This window comes from Lutjanus erythropterus, chromosome 11 (assembly GCF_056507025.1).
Source record: "Lutjanus erythropterus isolate fLutEry1 chromosome 11, fLutEry1.hap2, whole genome shotgun sequence".
NCBI lineage: Eukaryota > Metazoa > Chordata > Actinopteri > Lutjaniformes > Lutjanidae > Lutjanus > Lutjanus erythropterus.
Genome location: NC_139327.1, coordinates 10,448,613 through 10,468,514, shown reverse-complemented (window position 1 = coordinate 10,468,514; position 19,902 = coordinate 10,448,613). Strand labels below are relative to the sequence as shown.

At 40.0% G+C, this 19,902-nt stretch overlaps 1 protein-coding gene across 8 annotated transcripts in view; it reads left to right on the top strand.

Moving 5' to 3' along the window:
• Window positions 1–18,287, top strand: part of picalma (phosphatidylinositol binding clathrin assembly protein a) — a 44,486-nt gene extending 26,199 nt beyond the window's left edge. Inside the window, exons 14-21 of one of the 8 annotated variants that reach the window (XM_084730753.1) lie at window positions 3,843–3,923; window positions 5,124–5,234; window positions 8,272–8,370; window positions 8,791–8,821; window positions 8,909–9,008; window positions 13,220–13,279; window positions 14,750–14,854; window positions 16,826–18,287. In XM_084730753.1, coding sequence (XP_084586879.1) covers window positions 3,843–3,923; window positions 5,124–5,234; window positions 8,272–8,370; window positions 8,791–8,821; window positions 8,909–9,008; window positions 13,220–13,279; window positions 14,750–14,854; window positions 16,826–16,840 — 602 coding nt within the window. In that variant the 3' untranslated portion in view covers window positions 16,841–18,287. Of the gene's footprint in view, window positions 1–3,842; window positions 3,924–5,123; window positions 5,235–8,241; window positions 8,371–8,790; window positions 8,822–8,908; window positions 9,009–13,219; window positions 13,280–13,468; window positions 13,526–14,749; window positions 14,855–16,825 lie in introns of those variants that run through there. The other 7 variants (XM_084730752.1, XM_084730751.1, XM_084730758.1 and 4 more) reach the window with 7 other exon arrangements.
• The last annotated feature ends 1,615 nt before the right edge of the window (window positions 18,288–19,902 follow it).

Below are 19,902 nucleotides of genomic sequence, written 5' to 3'. Positions count from 1 at the left end.
TTAATTTAAGGAGATTTTGATACCTGCAGAGCACATTTCTTGCAAGTGTCTTATTACTGCACCATAAAGGGATAGTTCAGATTATTTGAAGTGTGGTTGTGTGAGGTAGTCAGTGTATTCTTTACAGTAGAAGCCTATGCTGTATTTAGATTGTTTCATTGCTTTACCTTGTCATCAGACAGCGTTTTCCAACAAGAAACTGCCATTATATAAGCCAAATGTTGCTATCAGAGTCCATTGACAAAAACAGTCATTTTACCTCACAGAACCCAGGAGTTGCCAGACTGTCACTGCCTCAATCACTTGGTTTGCTTGTGTTATTGTATGAGTTGAGTGTTGAGAAGAATTAGTTTAGATTCACTAAAGTCACACAATAACACAAACAAACTAAAAGACTGAGGCAATGGTAGACCAGCAACACCTAGTTCCTGCAAGGTAAAATTGCTGTTTGTTAGAAGAATATGGGTGCTTTGGCAAGAGCAATATTTGGCTTGTATAACAGCAGTTTCTTGTTAGGAAAGACTGTGTGATGTCAATTTAAAGCAGTGCAAATTATAGTAGCGCTCCAAACTGATGGCGTGTGACCACCTTCTACTGTAGATAGTGGAATGACTACGGATAAGGACCTTATACAACCCCACTTCAAAATCTCCTCAACTATTACTTTAAGTACATGTTGGAACTTTGTATATGTCATGGATTTTGCAATGTTTTCTCTGGAAAAACAAACCGACATTAGGGGTTTTATATTAACTTGCATACTGCAGCCTTGCAGTTGCAACCCTGTCTCATATCTTTTTATAATGTTGTGTGCTTTTCACTTCACTTTCATATCAAAGATTATGTAAATATTACAGTTGACACAGATAACAGCTCTGTTTGTGTGTAATAAATTAAGATAGTAGTGAGCAGACTCAAAATATATTTTTTAGATCAGGCCACAGAGTCCGTGCTCATTCATTTTAAGTAACTTTTACAATTTATTGTACTGGGGGAACTAATCAAACATTTTATTATGCAGGCAATAAGCATCAGTATATAACTTATATAACTTCAGTATCTGTAAGTGTTACCATATATGGTTGCCTTGTTCTTGTTGCATTTTAACAGGTAAGGCATGATTGTCCAAACTGACACACATTCTGAACACAAACATCATCCGCAGCTGTTTGTCTGTGGATATCAGCCGCTGTGCTGGACTCTGACCATTCTGATAATGAAGACCTTTAACCTGTGGACTGCTTGAAGCAGCTGTGATAAAGTCCTTCTTCAGGCCTGAAGTCTGACCCAATAAGAGCTGTGCAACAGAGTACATGATAACAGTCTGTCTGTAGCTGTATCTCACAACACTGTTTTAATCCTTCTCACCTGCATCACTGACATTTTTTCCCCTGCACGTCATCTTGCATGCACTTATTTAACTTCTTTTTTTAACTTTTCCTCACCCTCCTCTCCACCATAATCTCTCTGTCCCTTCTTCTTTTTTTTCTTGTCCTCCTTTTCTCCACCTTCTCTCCGCTCAGATCCTTTCACCTCTGCTGCAGAAGCTGTGGAGGAATCCATTCCAAACTCAAACCCTTTCCTCACACTACCTGTTGTCGATGCTGTCCACCCGTCCACGGCGTCCTCAGACGCTGGCAGCCTGTCCTCTAGGACACTTAGCCATGAAGTGTTCGGTGGGGTTGTTTTGCTGCATCTTGTCTTTTCTTTTTACATTCTAGATTTCATTGCATGTCCACACAACATGTTAGAGTAACTTGTTGTACTGATGTAACAAGTATCAAAACATCAACCCTGCTGATTTTTTTTCACTGTCATTTAAAGGGATAGTTTGCATTATTTGAAGTGTGGTTGTATGAGGTACGTGATCAGTGTATTCCCTACAGTAGATGGTAGTCAACACACCCCCAGTTTGGAGAAGCAGCAGGAGTACAGTTGTAGAAAGCTAAGCAATGTACTGCTGTGGACAGGGTCAGACACCTCAAGTAAAATCGTTATCAGTTTAGTGTATGCTTTGTCTACAACTCCAATTTCCAAAAACGTTGTGACAGTGGCATGTTTACCACTGAATGAGGACAACTGTTTAAGTTTTGAAAGTGAAATTCTTTCTCATTCTTGCCTGATGTACGGCTCCAGGTGCTCAACAGTCCGGGATCTCTCTTGTTGTATTTTGTGTTTCATAATGCACCACACATTTTCAATCGGAGACAGGTCTGGATTGCAGGCAGGCCAGCCTAGTACCTGAACTCTTTTACTGCAAAGCCACGCTATTGTAACAAATGCAGAATGGGTCTTGGCGTCTTTCTGAAAAAAGCAGGGACGTCTCTCAAAAAGATGTTGTCTGGTTGGCGGCATACTGTATGTTGCTCCAAAACTTGTATCCACCTTTCAGCCATAATGGAGCCTTTACAAATGTGACAGTTACCCATGGTGCCATGGGCACTAACACACCCCCATATCACAACAGATGCTGGATTTTGAAGTTAATGCTGGATGGTCCTTCTTGTCTTTAACTTGGGGGATGTGACATCCATGAATTCTGAAACCTTGTCATGCAGAGATGTCTCTGGATTCTTGGAATCATTTCATGATATTATTTTTATTAGTATTATTATTATTATTATTGGATTATTTGTCCACAGTTTTTTACAAAGTGGAGAACCTCATCCCATCTGTGCTTGTGAACAACTGAGCCTCTTGAGGATGTCCCTTTGAACCTGTTTTGGGGTTGATACTGATACTGGGGAGTAAAAGAAATCTATCAATGTATCAGTTTATATCCTTAATTTCGGCTTTGTTTTTAATAAGCCAATACAGACTGATAAAACTGTACTAGGCTAATATCAGACAGATGTCGTCGTCCAACCAGTGTATCTGTCGGGTACTACTTCATTCTCCAAACTCAGGGTGTGTCAACCTCCATCTACTGCATGGATAAGTACCTCATACAACCACACTTCAGATAATCCAAATCTATCCCAATGGGCAATGGAGTGAAAACATAGAATAATGTTTCAGAGCAGTAGGGAAATAAATGGAGGAAATGCCTGGAGTGGTTTAGGGTCACTGGTCAGAACATACTGTTTCTTGACACTTTTCTCACATCCATCAAAGATCTGGCATGCTGCCCTCCTCCAAATATTTGTTTCCTTCCACAATCAGGCTAAGTTCCTCATGTTTGTTTTCTCAGCTCTTAACATTCTTTGATTTAGGCTGTGTAATCTTTGCTTTCTGTCTTTCTGTTTGTATTTCAAAGGCCACAACTCTTTGATGCATGAATTTCCATCTTTATCAGCAGAATTTTTGTTTTCCTCCAGATCATTACAATCCCTTTTTTGACTCAAGCTCTTCCCTGGCATCTGATCTTGATGCTGCTGCACAGATAGAGACATTGATCACAGGTACTATGGAGGACAGCCGTCTGCCTGCTAGACTTCTGACATGAGAGTAGTGAGCTGTAACATTTGTGAATTGTCATGAGAACTGGGTTGACCTGGTGTATTCTCAGAGTTTAACACAGAGTTGGACATGCCACCTTCCCTGCTGTGTGTGAGCCTGCATTGTTTTGTGGTTAGCCACCAGTTGTGCGCTTCCCTGAATTTTGCCCTTTATTTAGTCTAGCCATGTGATGAGTGCCGGCTTCCTCTGCTTTTGTCCCGCAAATCCTGATCTTTGTTTTTCCTCTGTTAAAAAGCCATTCCCACAGTTGCTCGGCTTCCTCGCTCCTCTTTCACCGCTCTTATTTTTTTCTGGTCTCGTATCTTCATAATCTTCTCCCCTCTTCCTCCCTTCTCTCTCTCCGTCTGGTTCTCTGCCTGTCTGCTGTTGTCGCTGTGTGTCAGACTCCTTCTGTGGGCCAAGCCCTTACAACACCACTGCTCTCTTCCAATCTGAGCCCCCTGCATTAGCTGGTCTATTCAGAGGTAGGTACACCCAGGTTGATTAAGGTGTTGGTAACAAGTCCTACTTAAAAATCCAGCCTTATACACCTTTTTTTTAATCTTCTGATGAAATATCCACAGGAATATTCAGGTTTTCGCAGCACAGCTACAGCTGAATTTGACTGATAAGTGTGTCACTGATCTAAAACAGATGATAAATGTCAGGAGTTGGTGTCAGTTCTTTAGTGTGGAAGCTAGGTCTGGGTATCAATAATCAGTACCGTTTAAGGTATCGATTGAAATAACCCACTACGAAGTAGTATTGAAACTTCTCCAGTCAAATGATACCTGCATTCAGTCGTTTCCTCCCTTCGCCCATACCTTCTTATTTTCTCACTATTTTCCTGTCTTTAAGAGGCTTTACCAACAAAAAAGGTCTGTATTTGTCATCCTGGGAATAAGCCTCAATAATCAGTTATCTAAAAGAAAACTTTTGTGCCAGATTGCTCCAAAAATTACTGTAACATGGGAATAACAAAAATAGAGCTTCAAATATGAGTAAAATTTAAAAATATGAAGTGTATAAGGAGTAAATACAAAGAAACACTGGCTAAAAGAATAACAGTTAAAAATAACTGAAGTGCAAACGTAGCTGAAACAGAAAAAGTAGTATCTGCAGTCACATTGAAAAGTACTATTGGAAGTGAGATTGAGAAGTAATAAAATGTTATTTTACATGATGATGATAATAATAAAAAGTAATATTACAGATGATATTAAATCATGACATTAGAAATATTGGCACTGATATTAAGAAGTAATCAAAAGAATGAATGTATAATAGCAAATAAATATGTTTACAATACTATTGTATAAATGTCATCAAATTATTATCTCTGTGTGTAAAATGCAGCTAGCCTGTTGGCTGCTGCAGAGGGGACAGGGGTGTGGACACTGGGAAGTTGGACAGTATCCTGACACACTAATCTGTCTGTCTTTGTCAAGAGAAATTGACAGTGTGGGATGGCATCACCTGACTTCTTTATACAATAAATACACAACTACACCAGTATATAAAGTCTAGCACTGTCAAATACTTTTAGATTGAAAAACAAGTGGTTTTTAAGTGTGTGCCTGTTTCAGATGGAAGAATCTTCCATTAGTTGGTGATTTTTAACCTGCCTGTGATTGTGTTGGGAGAAACAGAGATCCTGATGATTAGTTTTCTCTTTGCCTCACCAGGGTTTACAGCCTCCCCAACACCCCAGCAGCCACAGAACTCTCGAGGCCTTAACGTCGACTTTGACTCAGTATTTGGCAACAACACCAATGCCAACACCCTGGATGCTACAGGTAGGTGTTACACTCCAACACACACTGACGTTTTCTCTTCCCTTTGGCGTTTGGGAACCAGCAGACCTCCTGTACTCTGCTGCCACCTGAAGGTTTGGGGGACAGCTGCACATTCGCCGGATCATGTCGAGGCCGTGGACAATCAAAGTGCTGGACTTTGATTTGTTTGTCAGTGTGCGTGGCTTATGTGGACTATGAATGTTCTGTGCCTATCACAAACCAAGCATTCATGCCTCATCATGCTGTGAAAATGGCTCTCCTCAATACAACAAAAGGCTGATCTTTCAAGGAAGCCACCAGGTTGTTGGTGCCAGTGGCTCTTTGTTATATGGACAACAAATGAGGAAGCCTACAGAACCATCAAAAATGTGGCAGAATCTGAAATGCATGGTTAGACTTTATAATAAGCTCACTCTGTCATTGAAAACGTGTCTCAGTGAGAATATCTGTATGCCCTGTGTATTTCCAAGCCAATCATAGAAGATTTATATTACATATTTTTGTTATGTTTGCCCGCTTTGTTATTTTACTTTTCAAAATGTATTGTCATAATGTGCAATGACCATCTCATGCCAATTCAAGTTTATAGTGATGGGTGACTTTGCACTCTTATATTTCAGTGTGATGTATTTTTCACTGTTTTCACAGATAAAATAATCAAAAGTGGAATCTCCAGCAGATATTTTCACTTCACTGCCAACATCTCTGCACTGTAACAATTTTAACCCTGACTTATTAATCATCACAATGATAGGATTTTACTTCAGAAACCACTATAATGCTTTAGTGAAGACGTGTTAAAGCAACATTATGTAAGATTTTGCTCTCTATAGTTTCTCAGCGCAATTAGCTTATACAGCGTGTTAAACATAGACAGCTGTACATGTGTATCTGGTACAATTACATAACTTATGATCAAAAACTAGCAGGTCAACAGCTTTGCTAACAGTCATATACTTAAAGGCAGTTCCACATTTCATACCTGGATACCCATGTTTCAGTGTGTGAGAGCTGACATTCAGGTTGCAGAGTGAGAATGACAGGCACCATTCACCTTATTACTGCAAGTCAGTGTAGCATCAAAGTGATTTTGAAGCTGTCATGTGAGGGTACAATAGTTACAACCACATCACAGAGAGCTGTCATCCACATTTTACATCTGTGAATACCTGCTGAAGTGCTGCCTCATCACAATGTTTATTATTAGCATGCTCAGGTGCAGGAGATGATGCCGTTTCATTGTGTGTTAAGTGTGTTTTCTGTGGCAGTAGAAATCATTTCAGCTGAGTGGGACACGCAATCACACTCAAACTTACAATGGACTCTTATAAGCCCATTAACACCTGCTATTAAAATGGGATCTGTATCTGGATGCATCATCCAGATAATAAACCATCTGATCTTGGCTTTGCATATAGCCAAGATCACATATTTTTATGTGTTTATTCTCATTGAGCTCAGTTCACTGTAAATTGAGTAATTTGAGATCAAGGCCAATCAGCCTTAAAAAAATCATTTTCTTCTTTTTTGTTGTTGGGCAAAACTTTATAAACTTTGCGAAATACTGTCTAAACCATTTCTTAATTCTTTGACCCCTCTTGTAAATTGGGCAAATGAAATTCAATAAGTTATTCATTTCTCTGTTTACAAAAAAGTCAGTTTGTCCTGGCATATCTGCCTTGTTAACAGCCGATCAGATGCACAGATGAGTGCAGCGCATGCCCTCATACACACACAGTTGTTTATTACTATGTATCATTCATTTCCTACCATCATTGCTTTTATTTTCCATTAAATAAGACATATTTTGGCCCTTTTGTGACACAGAGTAGATGTAAAATGCAGTCACACATGCACAAATTCACATCTTTGCTTCACATGGAGCTGTGAACTTTGAGAGGCGGTCACAGCCTCAACCAGTAGTAAAGATGTGTGTGTGTGTCCTTCACCTCAGAATGCACTATCCACTCCCCTGAATTCAAAAGAGTTCTTATGGGGTGCTGGAAATCCTTGAAAACACTTGAATTTTAATGTAATGTTTTCAAGGGTTGTAAACTGCTTGGATTCTGGATAAAGTGCTTGAAACTGCTTGAAATTGTCACTTTCATAATAAATCATTTTCTGACAGAATAGTTAGCTTTAAGATGCTGAAAAACTTTGAACCTTCACCTTCCATTAACATTTATTAACATATGCATTTTAACACCAGGTCTAAATGGAGTATAAAATAAATGGAATATTAGGTTTTAAAGCTATTAATCTATCAGTGTAGTTTTTAAAATTCTAAATATCACTTCAAACAGCCCTTTAAGAGCCCATTACTGGAAACACTGGCAGTGTGTAATGGCCTGTACGCTTTATTTAACACTGTGTGCCGCTGAGACAGACTTTGGAGAAAATCCCATATTGTGATTAATGAGAATTAGTCTTAATTTTGATAAACATTGTCACTAACTGTCCCACTAGAGAGTGATTGAGGTTAACGACTGTTTCACCCTTTGCCTCATTAGTGTATGGTAATTACACCAATGTATCATCATTCATTTGGCAAGAATAAATTGATGCTACACTTAAGCACCTTGAATCTCTTCCACCCTCACTGGGTTCTCTGCTGCTCACGATCTCACAACATATTGTGTTTTTTTTTCCTCTTCTCCCTCGTCCTGGGGTTAAACACACTCCCTGGGGCCTTGGCTTTTTGCATGGCATATGCATGACTGGGTGAGTTGACTCAACACACACTCCTCTTACATGCACTGTCTTGGCTTGATGAGTATTTTTTTTCTGTGAGCCGTGCTTCCTGCCTCATCCACGCTGAACATGCTCTCCCTGTCCGTGTGTGTGTGTGTGTGCATGTTCCGTACTGTCGCGTGTTTGTCTTTATGTTGCTGTGTTACCGTCTGTTGTATCGTGTCTTTACCTGTTCTGGGCCCCCACCCCCAACCTCTCACCCTCCCCTGTGGTCCCTTCTCTTCCTTTCCCCTTGTCTTGCCCCCTTTTGTTTAAGATGTTTTAGGTGGCATCCTCAAACCTACAGTGGCGTCCTCACCCAATCAGGTCATGACCCCCAATGGCCAACAGCTCCACAAACTGGTGTCCAACGACCTGGACTCATCACTGGCCAATCTTGTTGGAAGTAAGTTCCCCCTTTTTGTTTTTTTCTTTGGACCACAGCTGACCCCAAATATTTAAAAGTGAAATCTGTATAATATTTACTATAATAAAATTTAAAATGACCATGTTGGTGGTTAGAACTCGAGACGTGACATGAGCGCTACAGTGATGGTGTGTCTCTTTGAAATTTCCATTCAGGCACGGAATAACTGTTTTATATGTCTGTTTCACATTAATCAGAGTTTAAATTAATGCAGAATAACTTACTTCAACCACAGATTGTATATTGATTAGTTTTTCAACCTATTTAATACGATAGGAAATGTAACCTTAGGAAGAAAATTAAAGAGTAAAGGGAAAATCCCTCTACATTCTGTCTTATGTAATTGCATGTGTTGTTTTCATGGCTGTGCATTCATTACTTTGCTTTTATCCTCTTTAGATCTGGGAATTGGCAACGGCACAACAAAGAAGTAAGTGCACTCCAGTAATATTTAACTTCATGTCCCTGATACTGCATACTAAACATGATGACTCTAATTTGTACGTGATCTCTTCAGTGATCTTCACTGGAGTCAGCCTGGTGAGAAGAAGCTGACAGGTGGAACCAACTGGCAACCCAAGACAGCTCCTTCTACCACCTGGAACCCTGCCACCATGGTAACACGGTCACCTGTCTGTGCCCATTTGGTTTTATTCCCCCACCACCATGCACCCGAAAAGCACATGAGTCTGGCAGTAATGAATTTTTGGCCATCTTTCATAGTAGTGGAAGTCCTCCAGTAAGAAAGTAAGAGTAAGAAAAAATATGGGGGCTTCAATAAGGCCTGGACTAACTAAGGGAATCAAATTCACCCCATTCTGAGTCTCATGCTGACCTGAAGGCCCTAACCTTAAAGGTAACCTTGACAGGCCACAACAATAAGGATCGGCCACTTGGCTGTGGCAAGTAAAATTCCATGTCGGGCAAGTAAATCTGGCAACTCACTTGTCTTATCAGGCAAGTGGTAAACAACAATTAAGACGTCACCTTGGACTTTGAAAAACTGGGACATTTTTCATTCATGCTTTGAGCACCATAGCTGAGTGGCATTTAGTCTCATTATATTGGAGAGATGACAGACACTCACACCAAAACTATCTAGATGGATAAACAGCGCTACAGGCCAGGGGACACATATGTATTTTTGAGTCTGCGGTAAACAGTCCCTTTAAGGTAGTTAGTTAGTTAAGTTATACAAGTTATTGATGTATAACCACTTTAACCAGCATCATGTTACTGATATTTAAAATCTATTCTCTGCTGTTTATCTGCCAAGAAATGTCCAGTAACGCTTTCCCTGCTAGCTCTGTTGTTGCTGACCAGTCAGTGGATGGTGTTGAATGATTGTGGAACTAAAGGCTTTCCTGGATGGCCTTCAGTCTTTCCTGAACTGTGTATTTACTGAGCTGTCTTGGCTCCCGAGTGTCCTTTACTCTCTTTAATCACTGTCATAAAAGATACAACCTCTTGTGTTTGCCTAAATGACAGTTCCACTGTGTCTGGAGCTTTGGCTCATTTCCAGCTTTCCCTTAAACCCTCAGTGTTTGACATAACTGCAGATTGACGGATTACAAACTGCCTCCTTCACACTGAAATATTTACCGTTTTCCTCTGTGTCTTTTAGTTTTCCAAACTCAGTATTTTGAATTATTAGAGAAGATGTCAGTCACAGCAAAAAATGAGTTTGATTTATACTCTGGAGGCTTGCAGTCTGTAACCAAACACCATAACAGCTACTGAAGAGTTCTAAAATCCAAGTAAACATTCAACCTTTTGCAGTTTGGTGCCCATCCAAGTGTAGTTCATGTAGCCTCTTGGAAACTGAAATGGAGAAGAATGAAAAGGACTTCTCCTTTTGTGGCTGTCTAATATAACTTACCACAACACCTTTATTGACTGAAGTGGAAACAGAACTATGTTGCGTTTACTGTATATAAAAACACTCAATGTTACCTGTTAAAGAGACACTCCAGTCTCACTGGAGCCATCATACTTAAAGGGACAGTTCACCCCAAAATTAGAAATGCACATTTGAAATGTAAAAAATCTAGGTAGTTTTGGTGTGAGTTTTGGAGACATCGGCTGTAGCGATGTGGATGAAATTCTAAGGCAATTCTTAGAATTGAGACATTTTCTAAGAATTTCCACTTAAATTTAAGAGTGGATCCTGTTAAAAAAGAAGCATCTTGACCCTTAGAAGAGCTTCTAAGTTGAAAAACTGTTAGGGAAAAAGACTTTTAACAGGCTTAAGAGGTTCTTAAGCAGAGGAGAAAATGGAGAAAGACAAAGGAGGACAGTGAGTTAGTAAAACACTGCAGATTAGACCGTGCAGAGATGATGCTTGTGATTGATATCGGTAGGGTTGAGCTCACTTAATAATACTAATAAACTTTATTTATATAGCACTTTTCATAACAGTGTTACGAAGTGTTTTACAAAAGAAAACCAGACAAGGCTGAAAAATCTCCCACCTAATGCAAGAAATGAAAGTGACAATTGTGACACAGTTCATCTTCACCGGATGTCCCCACAGGTGGACAAAGCAGGCTTCCTCCATTAATATCAAATGTATTAAGTACTAAAATTACCAGCATGGTAAATAAACCTAAGCAAATAAATATGTCAGCTATCAGTGAAAAGGCCTGTGTTTTTGATTCAACAGAGATCTTTTTAAATAGTATTCATAATTACACCATTTCCTAATAGACACTAAATTTGACTTTACTATCCATTCTATTCCCATTATCACTAAAACTGCATTTTTTCTTTTTTGGATCAACCAATTACAATCTTTAACAGCATGTGTCATACCTAGCAATGGGTTCAAAGACACAGCCTCACCTGTGTCAAAGTTTCTGTCTCGTCCTTGCTTAGAGTTGCTCTGAGAGTTTTCCTGAATCACTCCAGAGCTAGGCTTCCTTGCTAGAATTTTTGGGCTAAGTTAGGAGCTTTCCGAGAATATTCTCAGAAGGACTGTGAATAGGGCCCTTGAGTGTCAGAGAGAGCCTGTTTCTCTCCGTTTTCCATCTCTTCTGATTGATCTTTTTTTTAACTTCAGTGTTTTTGTATTAAACATCAATCTGTAGTCTCGGTTTAGTGAAATGCTTAAAAAGGAGAGCTTTAGACAATAATTCTCCAGTAGTCCACGTCTGACTGTCGTCTCAGTGTTTGTGATCATGCTGAAACAAATGAGTTACTGATGATGTGGCAGAATGTCAGATGATGAGCCACAGCTGATGAGTGTTCTCTGATGAAGCATGAAACAGACTTGGTCACTTGAAGGACACAGATGCACCCAACATCCATCAGTCATTAAAGGAGAATCCCTAACATGATACAAAAAGCCTCCAAAAAACCCGTCCTTCTCATGTCATCGTAGACTATCTGAACGCTAAGTGAGACGTCCCTGAAACAAACCGAACCCTGTCAGCGAGGAGAGCTCTCGGTGCAATGAAACAAGCACAGTCTGTGATGAAAGCACCAATTTTGGCACCAGCGTCACGTCTGACTCACTTGTGCCTCCCTCGCCAATGACTGAATAGTTAATGAAACGTATCCTTCCCGAGAGGGCCGGGCGTTAGACAAATCTGGGTTTGTTATCACTGCAGGGGCTGTTGGAGAAGCAAGGAGCGCTCAGAGAAAGGGTCTGTACTTTGTTCTCTCTAATCTCTTTCCACAAGGAGCTCTGCACCTGCCCTCAAACCAACTTCTTACCCCGCAGGAGCCAACACACTCTCCTTTTTACTCTCCTCTACCTCTATCTGCCATTTCCCTTTTTTAATTCAGACTTTTGCTAAAATTTGACACACTTTCAGTGGAAACTTAGATGTCTCATGGCGTAAATGGTGTCTTTCCAGCCTCTTTCTACTTTCTTGTTTTGGAGTTAATGCTGAAGATGAAATGTGTCTGATCATTTCTGGTAGAACTTAAATCTAAAAAACATGAAATCTGTGCAGGCGTACAGTGCATTCAGTTTTGAATGAAGTTGTGAGAAGCATCAGTAAGCTTAGCAAGTCTGAACAAGGTCAGCTTTGTTGTGTCATTGCTCACACTTCCTCCTGTGAAGCCCCTTTGTGACTGTTAATGAAGGTTGATTGGAATTAATTAGAACTGGTATTAACTCAGACTCCTTCATCCACTTGAATTAGAACAATTTCAGAAATACATATTTTTTTATAGTTATTATTATCGTCCTCGGTGTGGAGGGCCTTTAGAGTGTGTAAGAGCTTTAAACATTATGATAGAATTGCAATGATCATTCCCATGATGCTCTGTCATGTCGCACAAATGATACCATTTATTACTCAGGTTTTGTACAAAATGTAACCATTTTTGAATACCACATTAAGACGGCAAGACCTTCAGGAACACCATAGAAATATTTATGCCCTTCATTTAGTGTCACAAACCTTTTGAGAGGTATCCATAACAATTGAATTTTTGGGGAAATTGAGTGCTTCTTTTCTGGGGATTGCTCAAACACCCCCCTTATTGCCATTATACCCAGGGAAGCCATCCATCCTCTGACCCCAGTATGCAGGAACATTCAAATAGAATCAAAAATACAAAAAAAAAAAATGCATGGTTCAGCCTGCCAGTAATGTCAGCTCTGGACGTCCCTGCAGCATTAAAGATAAATTGAAGTTAAATAACTTCTTCCTGAAACCTTCATCGTGACGTTCCTTACTAGATTCTGACTAGGTTCATTTTAGTTCCTGTAATTACATGCATGCTGAAGCCTGACTTGAAGATCTGGTGATAAAGTGTTAAATGTGAGCTGTGTCCTGATTCTGTGGAAGGAATCATCTTGTTTTTTGTGTCACCTCAGGCACCATCTGTCATGGCCTTCCCTGCAACCACACCGACGGGCATGATGGCATATGCAATGGTATGTCAGCTGGGACTGACACACACACACACACACACACATACGCGCACACACAAACTGCAAGCCTGCAAAGAGGACGAGAGTTTGTTATGTATGCATTAGTCAGTAGCAGAGTGTGTATTAAAGGGTCAGTTCACCCAACATCCAAAATACATATTTTCTCCTTACCTGTGCTGTTTATCCATCTAGATCAGGGGTGCCAAACATCATCCCAGATCACAACAGCATTAGGGTTGTCCTTAAAGGGCCAGGTTGTAAATGTAAGTTACATAAATGTGTATACTTGTTATCGTATTATATTATTGCTGTTACATTTGATTGGTTTTGGTTTTAGTAATAACTTCATATTTAATCTACAAAAGTCTAAGTCAAAAATCTAATAAAGTCAAAAAGGGTGGGTAGCCTACAAGCCAGCTTCAAGTCCAAATTTGCTTAAAAATGAAATGACAATATGTTGTTTAGCTGCCAGGCTACTATTAACACTAGCCTACTATTTTTAAGTTAAAACAAAAAAAATCTTCTTAAATAGTTTTGATGCATGGATGCATTCTGGGACATGTCATTTATGATGAGTTTTATTTGCAACCTGTTGCGGGCCACATGGGCCTTGAGTTTGACACATATAATTTAAGTAGTTTTGTTGTGAGGTGCAGAGTTTTGGAGATTTCGGTCTGTCCTCTCTTCATTATAATGGTCCTAGATGGCTCAGCTTGTAGTGCTCAAAGTGCCAAAAATACATTTCAACAACTCAGCAGTAAATCAGAAATCATGACCCAGTTACTCAAAATAAGCCACAGACCTTGTTGTGTGTAGGAACTACTTTATTTCTGCCAAACTACACCTGCCTGCTGCATCCCCAAGCAGAAGGAAGCATGCATCTGCTCATGGATGAAAGGTTTGTGCTCGGATGTAAGCATAAAGGTGTCCTCCACTGAGCTGTAACCCTTCATCCATGTGTAGATGCACACTTCCTTCTGCACAGTGATATGATCGATGAGTGTAGTTTTGGGTCGAACTGTCTCTTTAACTTGTTTCACTCTAAAAACAGAACAGATGGTGTCTATCAGTGTGTAGAGTATCTTATTTTCTCATTGTAGATGAGTGTTAATATTTTAGTGTGTTAGCTTAGAGGGAATGAGTCCTTAACTGAAGGAGGACAGTAAATGTGTCACTGTCAGACAACACAGCAGACTGCATTGAGTCCTTTAAAAGTAGACTCAGTAAGATTTGTCCGAGTTGTTCGTAAATACACCAGAAAGACACCAGGAGGAACATGTTGCATATTATACCTTTCAAAAACTACAGCAGGACGATTGTGATGCTCAGTCGTCTCACTGAACAGGCTGGTTTCCCACAGAGCTGTTTTTAGAACAGATGGAAATGGGAGCATCTGCCCCAAAGAAGCTTATTCTGAGAGGTTTTTGTTTGTTGTAATTCACTCAGTCTGTGTTCTCTTTTCTCTCCCATCAGCCTCCTCACATGGGCTCCATGATGATGGCGACACAGCCAACCATGATGTACTCCCAGCCTGTGATGAGGCCACCCAACCCCTTTGGCGCCAATCCAGGTGCACAGGTAACGGACGTCCACATCCCACTCCCTCCACACCTGACCTGTGTGACCCAGCCGCTCTGAACCAGATCGACGTTTGTGTTCAGCACTCTTATAATAAACGACTTATCAGCTCAGCTCTGATGGTCCACCTCCACCTGTTCTGCCCTGGTGCAGCGTAGAGGAAGTCAGAGAGTGTCTTTTTATGAGGTTATTTTAAAATCAAGCAACTGTGAAAGGGCTTTAGCTTGAACTTCACATGGGCAAGTGTGTTTCTCCTACAGTTTCTCTGTGAGATGGGACTTTTATGATATTATACAAAAATGTGTTCTCAGATTGTGAATGTGACACTGGAAAGTTTGCAGCTAAACATTACATTCACAGGCCGACTTGTGATTAATGAATATATTTTACATCTTTATACAGTTTCACAGTCACAAAATCTGCCTATAAATGTGTTTCTATCCACCTGTTTTTATATCTGAGTGGAAATGGTGGATATTCAAAAATGTTTAAAATAACACAACATTGTTTTTAGACTTCAGTCAATCAGACTTTATATATATAGCACTCTACATAAATACATAATGCAACACAAAGTGCCTCACACAATAAAACAATACCCCACACATACACCCACAGCAGTGACTTTGTAACTGATAAAGCGCTAAAATAAGAGCAGCACTTATTAAAAACAGAAACTGAGGGTAAGTGGGGGAAGCCCGACTGCAGGATATAAATAAGAGAGGGTATATATAGAAATTTGTCAGACAGTATTAAAAGGAAAAGATTTCAGAGAATAAATGCAAAGTGAGTTAATACTGATAAGCAGATCAAATAAAAGTATATGCCAACAAGGAAAACGCATTAAGATGTTTAAATAAATAGATAAAGTTCATTTAAAAGCCTCAGTTGCCTGAGGTTAAAAAAAAAAAAGTTGATACATGGGGAAAAAAACAAAATGCAATGTGACAAACTGCAGTGGAAACAGACTTGGTGAACTTATCATGGCGCGTACATCACACAGGCGACCTGTTGGTCACTCCGTCCTCCAGTGAGGAGCTGAAAACATCAGATCTGTGTGCAGCGATGAGGAGACTAACTTTCCTCACAAGCGCCGCTCGTCTTCTGCGTGTGCTTAATTGCAGCTCTGGGGCCAGAGTGTGTGCCAACACAGTGAATGTTTAATTCCACCTTGTTTGAGTGGAAGTGGCCGTTAAACGGCTCATTGTGGTGCCAGCCACAGCACTTCACTGTGAGGTGCTGTCGCACTCGACTCCCCAGCTGGCTGCTCTGCACATTCTGCACACATGTATTGTAGTTTCACACAGGCATGTGTTTTGACATGTCTTATGACATAAGTTAAAGGGTATTTTTCAACCTGGACTGTAGTTTTGTTCCTGTATCCAAGAGACTATTGCGGTCAACGATTTTTTTTGAGTTCGGCATTAAAACGGATTGTAATTCAATCCATATGAGCAATTGCACAGCACTAAAAGTGCTTGTGTCTGCCAATGACAGACTCAGATTGTCTGGCAACATTATGGAAAGACTCCTGAAAAGATAAAGATACGTTTTGTTTAACCAGACACAGCAATTAATATAGCTCTGTATTGCACTGGAGCAATAAATACTTTGTTATTCTGTGAATAAATACCCGTAAATCCTACACGCTGGACCTTTAAAGGGATAGTTCACCCAAAACAGAAAATTGAGTCATTATCTACTCACCCTCATGCCAATTGAAGGTCGAGTTTATTTTGTTAGTCCGCAAAACACTGCTGGAGTTTCACAGGAAAACAGTGTTGCAGAATCTCCCAAACAATATAAGTGAACGGTGACCAGTTTTAAAACGTAAAAAACAAGTGGAAAAAAAAAAAAACATTCATCATGAATGAGAAGTGTGTGTGTGACACAGAGTGCTAGATTGGAGAGATGTCAGAAATTTTCTGTTCCACAAAAAGAGTTGACATTGTTGTGTTTTTCTGTCACCAGATGCAGTTTATGTAACCTGAGTGGGGGAGTGTTTCCCGTTTGAAGATGATTCACGACAAAGTCAACTATCTGAGCAGACCTGCCAGTCTGCTTCTAATGAACTCACCTCTCTCTGAGAACGAAAGGCCCAAATCAGACTTGTTGAATAAAATCACGGTGACCGGGAGCCGCTCTGGCCACCTCAGAGAGGCATCACAGTGGACATTGTGCCCGTCTAGTCATGTCTAAGTCATAGAAGGAGAAGAAGAGTGTGTGCCGCCATTCAAAAACCATGTGGACAGGGATCAGCCCCTACTGTATCCTGGACTAAGAGAAACACAACACCCAAAGGGAGAACTCTCTGACATCACTGATTCTGTACCTGGGAAAAAAAAAATCAAAGTTGGGTTGTTGTCACACAGTTTGAGTCTTTTTTTTTTTTTTTTTTTTTTTTGTTCCTCTTTCTCCAGGTGAGGCTGGGAGAGTCACTTCTTTTGATTATCAGTCATGATCAGCTTCTCAAAAGCTTCCCCTGATTAAGAAAACGATTGCGAGCTCCTCTTCATACCACACATTTTTGTTTTCTTTCTTTTTTTTATGTATTGTTTGCAGTAGACATTCCTTGTGTATTGTTTGTATTTATTTATGATTACCTACAGAGAGGATGACATAAAAAAGAAAATGTAAATGTAACTAGTCACTGACCTCCTGCTTGTGGAAGGTCTTCAGGTTTATACATAGGTATGATTGATTGTAGAATTGGATTTTGAGTGATTGAGATGATTTTTTAAAAAAGAAAAAGTTAATATAAAGTTTAAAGAGATGACACGTTTTGCTGTTGGGGCACTAAATATTCTCTGTACTCGGACGACGCCTTGTACAGTCGCGTGTGGCTCGATGGGGTCACGCCGAGGATGTGTGATGAACATAGTAATTCATTAACGCCGTCAAATTTGGTGGGGTTGATTTCTATGGATTTGGCGTGGGAACATTTTTCACATCAGCAGAAGCACTACATTTTGTGATCGAGGCAACATTGCATTGGAAAGGAATCTGCATTTATGCTTATGACGCTTTTGGCATGCCATTTATTCTTACATTTAACAAATCTGCCGGCTGCCCTTCTCAACCTGAATGTGCAGGGGGTCGCTTTCATGCTCAGATCATGTTTCCATAGGAGAGCACTGGGGCATCAGGACAATGTGGGGGCATCGGGTGTAGGTCCGGGTCAGACGGTGACAAGTTGGGAGGGGGGGTGGGTTGGGGGCGGTCTAGTTGTGCAGGAGAATAGAGCACTGTTGATCGGTGCTTTGTGTATATAAAACTTCTCCTGCCAATCACAGGAGTGGGCGGGTGCAGGTATGAAAGATGGTCTGAACATAAAAGTGGCCCTTAATTCATTAACTGAGCATATTTTCTGCATTGTCCCTGCAGATTATATTTTTGTTTGTTTGATTTTTCCAATAAAGTGCAAGCTTCCACACTTTGGCTCCACGTGTATTTATCAAAAAACTAGCGACTGAAAACTTTTGCGCTTTTCATGTGGATGTCCAGTCAGTGTGTCGGTGGGAAATGTAGTCAACGAAAGCAATAAATTCCTCAGTCTGTTCTTGCATCTAGTGATGTCACAGTGATGCTGCTGGTGTTAAGGAAGAACTACAGGCTATTTCAGCTTTGATTTCTAGTCTCCTCCTCTAGGTAACCAGGACGCGTCCTGAGTGTGAGTATTCTGTCACCTAACGCTATGTTTTGACCAACACAGTAACAGCTATAGTCTAGGGTGGTGATGCACTGCGACATGGGTGAGGGCATCAGAGGTTTGCATGCAATGCATTGTGGGATATGTAGGCGTTGCCAGCACAGCTCTGCATGCAGGAGACTTCATGTTCTTGGTCAGTACAAAAAATACTGAGGACTTTATTGCTTCAGTTGACTACATTTCCCATCTGCACTGATTGAATATTCATATAAAAATAAGTGCCAAATTCTCCCAAGGAGTTTTTAAGTGGTTATGAACCGGTCACAATTTCCCCCCTCATCAAACAATGCTAATGGCCTTTATGTCTGTGGGTTTTACAAATATTTAACCGTTGAAAAATTTTAAAAAGAGCTACTAACTTTGATTAAGCAGCATTACATCATTTTCAGCATTTTCATTTCCCAAAAAATAACCGGACCATTCATGAGAAGATCAACTATTTTTGTACAGTTTATTTCACTTAATACCTGGCCCAAGCTCAGACTCTGCTTGAATTCATCTGAAACAAGTCTGTGGTTTTGTTTTCCCAGACAAAGTATCAACAAAGTATCAGTGAGTAGTATGTTAGTCAGTTAAGTGGAAGAAAGTGAACATTTTTCTATAGATAGTTATTTTTGACTGCATTACAGTAAAATGATTTTCTGCACTTACCTGACTGTTCTAGCTGTTCTGTCATTATGTACATATTACAGATGATTATATATAAAAAATCTCCAGTCATCTCTACTATGTCATAATATCAGATATGTTGTGGCAAAGCTGAAATACTCTGTAGTTCTTCCTTAACATCAGTGACATCACTATGATGTCACTGGACGCAGGAAGAACAATAGATTTTTCAGCAGAACTCAACTTTCTGTCAGTGTAGCAGCACTGAGGAATTTATTGCCTCAGGCGGCTACATGTACCATCAATGTGAAAAGTAGTAAATTGTCCCTTTTTATAAAGAGAGACCAATTAGACGTCTGTAACAGTATTTATTTAGGTTATCAACAGTGGAAGACTGACAATTAAACTCCATAAATATGAAACGCAGGAGACGGCGTTTGACAGAAACTCTCCTTCGACAGACCCTGGACACTTGTCTTCTTTTGTTGTAAGTGCATCTGCCTCTCAGTTGTATCCATATATAACATGGAAGTATTAATACATGCACATGAATGTAGACTGCCATGTTAGACCAAAAATAAATGTAGTCTGAACTATAATAAAAATAACTAATAAATGTCAAGAAATGCTGTCCTTATTTAGAGACAGAATTATTAGACCTCTATGTCGCGCAGGGTGATCTGACTTTTACTTGGCACTGTCTAACTATACACGCTTTTATCTGAAGAAT